At 35.0% G+C, this 6,119-nt stretch overlaps 1 protein-coding gene across 1 annotated transcript; it reads right to left on the bottom strand.

Moving 5' to 3' along the window:
• Positions 1–1,999: 1,999 nt before the first annotated feature.
• Positions 2,000–5,314, bottom strand: LOC149803249 (uncharacterized). The gene is made up of 4 exons (XM_089953905.1): positions 4,521–5,314; positions 3,969–4,149; positions 3,386–3,502; positions 2,000–3,152 (listed from the first exon to the last, which is right to left on the bottom strand). Exons 1-4 carry the CDS (start codon positions 4,637–4,639, stop codon positions 2,979–2,981), a joined length of 591 nt encoding a protein of 196 aa, XP_089810031.1. The 5' UTR covers positions 4,640–5,314; the 3' UTR covers positions 2,000–2,978.
• Positions 5,315–6,119: the final 805 nt, after the last annotated feature.

A 6,119-nucleotide genomic window follows, 5' to 3' on the forward strand; every position in this document is an offset into this window, starting at 1 on the left:
GAAAGAAAGAAGTATGTGCAGGGCTTACATGGAAGGCTCAAGTGTTCGTTATAAACTATATCAAAAGCAAATACAACCTGTTCGTTTAGATCTATTCGTTGTTTTTTCCTGCCGGTGTTGGTTCATCAGTACAATACGATTCATATATATTGTCATCCTATGTGTCTAAGCATTTGAGAAGTGTCTGATTTATTCCTTCTCCATAGAAAAACGTCAGCTGTAAACGCTAAGATTGTTGTTTATTGTACAGGATAGTTAATTATTCGATTCATTTTTCATTAGTATATTTTGTTACCACTTCTGAGTGGCTTTTAGAGCAAACATTAACAAGAAGGTGGGACGTCTCCTAAAATGAAAACGGAGTATTTCTCTCTTCTGTAATGGTGACAGTTGGCGGGAAATAAATTGAAATAAATGATAATGCCTGACTACTTTCCTAAGGCAATTTTCTTACTTTATCCACACTATGTAGTTTGTATAGATTGATGAAACTTTCAGCTGTGTTACTGTTGTGGACATCTTATCGAATACTTTCTAACCGCCATTCAATGTCACAACTTAGATATGCAGTATTAACAGACTTTCATTTGGAATAGTTTCTTATCATTACTTTTCTTGTGTTAACGTTACTTACGAATTTTATAGTATAATCAGGTTTCGTTTCTTTACACACACACACACACACACACACACACACACACCTGATTTTATTATGTTAGGTTCTTACAATTGGAATTGGTAGAACATTAGTAGCAGATATCGTCCATGGTGAATGGCCAACGTTTTAATTCTGTGTTGATCATAATTTATTCTCTTTCTGTGTTGTAGTAAACTTCATATCACTTTCGTTTGCGTGCCTATTTTCCTGCGTACTCTATTGCTGTTCCAGCGCTGACTGATCTTTGCTGCTCAGATTTGCCATTTTTGTAACTGATATTTGATAGATTATGTTCTCACAGGTAAACAGGTGTAATGAAAATCAAGGAAACGGTTATGTCATAGCGCTCTCATTTTTTGCGCAAACGTTAGGGAGATTTCAGTAGTGTTTACATCTGGTAGAAGTCTCAAGTTTTGGCAAAGAAATATCTAACCTGCGATAATCGATTACGAAACGTTTAATCGATTAACGTACACTACAGTTACTAACCCGAAGATACTATCTTTGTTGTCGAGAACTTTGTTAAAATATTCATCAGTTTAACAGAGTTCAAAATAGAGAGCATAAATACATTGGTGCTACGGCAAATGCTGCAACGGTTAATGTGTCTCTACCTTGTGAAGTTTCTTTGTTCTCATGATTTATTTTGGATTATTACCTGATTTTGCAAATAGTTCCAAGGACCACTCTTCGAGTTCCCGTTCTTTTATACATCAAATGAAAACAAAGACCCCTGTATCTCGGGATTCGACATATGAATATTTGTTTTTGCAATATAAATTGGTGAAACGAGTTGTGGGTCGACAAAAGGACAGCTTCAGAGAGTATATATATATATATATATATATATATATATATATATATATATATATATATATATATGTGCAAAAGATATTGTCAGATATACCTACAAATTTCTTCATAAATACCGCTTGTTAGATTATTATAAATCAGCAGTAGAGTTGGCTACCACCAAAACATTTGGTACCGAGGTATGTACAACGGAATACTGCAGTTATATTAAATACAACATTTTTATTTTTCTGTGGCTGGGGCTTGAAAATATTTTTCTGAGATGGCTGGAAAAAAATATATCTTATTCTGATTTATAACAAAATATTGATATGTTATATCCATCACCTTATCTGAAACACCCAGGCAGCAAACAGGATACACACTAACACAACAGACGATAAAACATTTAGTAGACAAGAGAATTTACGTAAAATTCAAACATAAATTATTTGCTCTTTTGAAAATCTTAAGATTATTCTCAGTGTTACAAAAGAATGCATGTGCTTAACACATTAACACACGACAGTAAATAAATAAAACAAATGATATCTTTTTAATTCGTTTTTTAATCCGAAATGTTTCCAAAAGTTGGATTTGACACCAATATCTCTCACAACATCCTGTTCGGATGAAATAGTGAAAATAAATGTGTGGTAAATACGATTATTTTGTAAAACACTACCAAGTTTGAAAAAATTATTTCAACATGAAGAATGAGAACATATCTAAAATATCATAAATAAAGTCTAATCATAAATTTCCATACATCCCATACAGACGGAAAATACTGCAGTACTGATACAGTGAAAAGTACCATAGTACATACCACTGGGGAAAAAATGCCTCGGTAAAACTATACCGGTAAGACCGCTTAATCTAATAAGCTGCAACAAATGGGTTTCATAGAAGCAACGTAACAAGTATGCAGACATAATGTAATAGGAGTTGCATATACTGCCATTTCTTTGCAACTTTTTTTTATAGCATACATATACCTGCATTCTCACGAAAAAAACTGCTTGTGTAGCTGTTCAGAGAACGGGAGCCATCGATACCGTATCTTTTCATTGGTATATGCAACAAGAATCGGTCTTGAAATTCGCTCCCTCGTTCTCGTAGTTGATGCTTGGTTGGGCCGATATGGAAATACATGTAATGAGGGTATTGTGTACGTCATGGTCAGATAATCCTAATGATAAAAGCACACAGAAAATGGCCCAAATGATTAATGTCTTTACATGAAACAACGAAATTGGTTACATCCTTCATCCATCATCTTGTCTGCAATCGCCTTCAGTGTAATCGAGAATTAATTTCAACAGGGGGCACACTGACTGTGATCTTGTCATTTTTCCCAAAGTTAATACTTGCTCTTCTGAGCAGGAGTAATTACTCCAAATCTTGTCAAACGTCAGCTGTTTATCCTGTCATGGAAGGCCTGCAACTGTCTCGTCAGTCAGTGAAGTTAAAAGTGGTGGAAATGCTTGTTTCGTCTCTACTGCAGATTCAGTGTCCAGCTCTCCATCTAGAGGGGGATACGGGGGGGGGGGGGGGAAGCTGTATCTGGACATACAGCCTTTAGTGATTTTAATGTCTCTATTGATGGCAGCTGGTTATTTACACGTGGTATAATGTAGTCAACTGGTTTAATACTATAACCAACCAAGCTTTGGAACTCATCAACTGTCATTGGTTCCATCTAAAACAGAGAAAAAGACTTGCACTATTCTTTTAAAGTAGCAACACAGATAAAAATGTGTTAAAAAAGTATACAATACAATTCCTTCCTATTCTTAATTTATACAAAAATGAACTGATGCATTGGTTGGGAAGGAACATAGACTTACTTTGACTTAATCCGATTATTTCTTTTTTTTTTTTAAATATCTATTAGTTGGCATTTGCTTGAAACACTTGAACATTAATAATTACCTCATCACGAAAACTTTTGTTCCACTTGCACGCCTGACTGGTGGACGATGTTTGTGTCATGCCAAGCCGAACTCCAATAAAAGAACAGCGGTCAAGTGACCGCATACCTATCCAAGCCTATAATAGAAACCCATGCTTTTAGATAATTTTTGTAATCCAATAATTTTTCACATGTTAATTTTACTCCAAGTAAGAGGGCATGCTTAAATATTTTCTAGTTTGAATGGTTTTGTCATCTTTGGTGTATTTCTCATGCTCAATAGGTTGGACTTAAGTGTGTTAAATCATTAACTCTGGATCCCTTATTGTTCAAATTTCATAAATAAAACTATTTCACAACAAAAAGAAGTGCTGAGATTTCAATGCAATAAGGAACTATAGCAATTGCCTTATATATGCAGTTTATGGGATCATTTAAAAATACCAATGGTATGTTTATATGTATCATACTTTAAAATTATTCGTTCCAACATCAAATTTAAGTACAATATGGTCTGGAATGCTAAATATTGTTATAACCGGATGCCTATATACAAATTTAACAATTATTTTCTACGCATGAAGCAACGACTGATTATCCAGCCATGCAAGTGCAATGTACACAATGGACTGTAGCTTCCTTCTTTCTCAGACACACCCAATGGTGGTGCGGCTTGTGTTTAATTATCTGAGACAGTGTCATCTTAGCAGAAAGGAAGCAGACAGGATTGTCCTCTTCAATCGAATGATAATACACTTCCTTCACATGCCCACTGACAACATAACTGAAAAGACAAATTATGTGCAGCCAGCAATGGTTTTTCAGAAATGCAAGAAATGATGTTCATGTAGTAAAACATGGAGAATTGCGACTTAATGCTCATGTCTGCCGTGCATCATATAACTTTAGCTTAATTAAACTTTACTTTAAATGCTCAATATTGTTAGATATGTGGGAAAGTTAATATGCTCATATAAAAATATTAGTTGATGCAAACACTACTGTATTATTTCAATCCACACACCATCACCCGTCAAACCTACAGCAAAGTTATTTTACACGTCTTGTTTCTTTTCTTGTATTTCCAAAATACATATATACTATAGGTTCTCCTATGGATAAAAATATTGTTTTATAACCTTATGGTAAGCTTACCTGTACGCATCAAGGGATTTAAAAAACTTCATCTTCTCGGCGGAATAAATAGATGGTGTTTCAACCAGGCAGCAGTAAATATCGCCGAATGTGGCCAAATCCATGGGCCTGATGTCCATCCTGACTTGAGATAATATAGATCAGGCTGACCCTTATAATCTTTAATGTTACTTAAGTTTTGCCTATAGCGAGCATGCGCTTCGTTTGGTAATCCATTTGCATAAGCTGATAGATAGTCTTCTTCCTTCGCCGCCATTCTGCCAACCAGAGCTCTGCGCAAGCTTAGTTATGACATCATATAAGGAATCTTCGATAGCACAATTTCCTAATTATTTAATTTCTGAAAATTGGGACTAATGATGTTCATTAAAAACAGAAAAATCCCAACAAATTACGAAACGCCCCAATTTCAATATTTGGGAAAGCAATATACTTTATGCGACGTTTTTAATTTGTCTTTTTGTCAGTTTAATGACACTTTTCATGTGGCTCGTAGTACCAGAGATGTTGACGGTGAAAGGTCAAATAGTGTTATTTTCGTGTATGTCCGCCAACGCAACTTTGCCAAGTATTGCGTTTAGATCTGGAAATTATACAGTACTTGGATAAATATTGAGAAAGTCGCTGTTACGTTAGGGAATGCTTTTAATTGTTGTAACTCGTATCTGTTTTATCTTTATAAGCCCCAATATAACACCATGTGTGAGTCATGTTGACTTCTTACTCTCCTGTTACATACCTTTTTGGTACTAACTGTTAATCTCAGTTTATCTGTTTGTTAATCGTGCTCGATATTGATAAATGACTACTATAATGCTGCGAGTTTTGACGCAAGGTCAACTGTCGAGATTTGTTCCTTCATCTGCTGTGAATATAGGACTGTAGGTAATTTAGGTTGTAAATGGTATGGAGAGATAGAGAGTGGAGAATATGAGGCATGACGTATAAAGAGGACCTTGGGAAGGTATTATTAGGTCTTCCGGAAGAAGCCATGATTCTATCTAAGTTCATGCTTTAAAATAAGCCATGTAAAGTTGACGTTCTTCTGTTAAATCTCAAAAACATTGTTGTAATTTGTTAAATATGGCACAGTCAGCAAAAAGAGACAGGTGTTGCCCCATAAAGATTGATGCAGATAGTTGAAATGTGTGATTTGATGAACACAATATACTAAGTAGCAACATTTGGTTTACTATTGTCGGTCATGTTCCTTTGGTCAACGATTGTCGTTCATGTCCTTTTGATCTATGGTGGGATTATTTTTTGGGGGTGGGGGTATTCCAGCATGATTATCGTTCATGATTGTAGCCCATGTTCAAGTGATCTACCATTGTCTTTCATATTATTTTGGTTTACGTTTGTAGTTTGTGTTCTTTAGGTCTTCCTGTGTCGTTCGTTTTCATTTATTCGTATTTTAATTTAAGATGATAGTGTTTCAGTACATTTTGATTATTTCTATGCAAGATTATTGGAATAAGATACTCGATATTGATTTCAAGCACTGAATCGTCCTGCATAGCTTTATATCATCCATTCAGCTGATGCTACTCCAGTGTACAATGACTACGGAGCAAGTGCTAAATGGTTGTGAGAAATAAA

This window comes from Sinohyriopsis cumingii, chromosome 3 (assembly GCF_028554795.1).
Source record: "Sinohyriopsis cumingii isolate HCF-2022 chromosome 3, ASM2855479v2, whole genome shotgun sequence".
Classification (NCBI taxonomy): Eukaryota; Metazoa; Mollusca; class Bivalvia; order Unionida; family Unionidae; genus Sinohyriopsis; species Sinohyriopsis cumingii.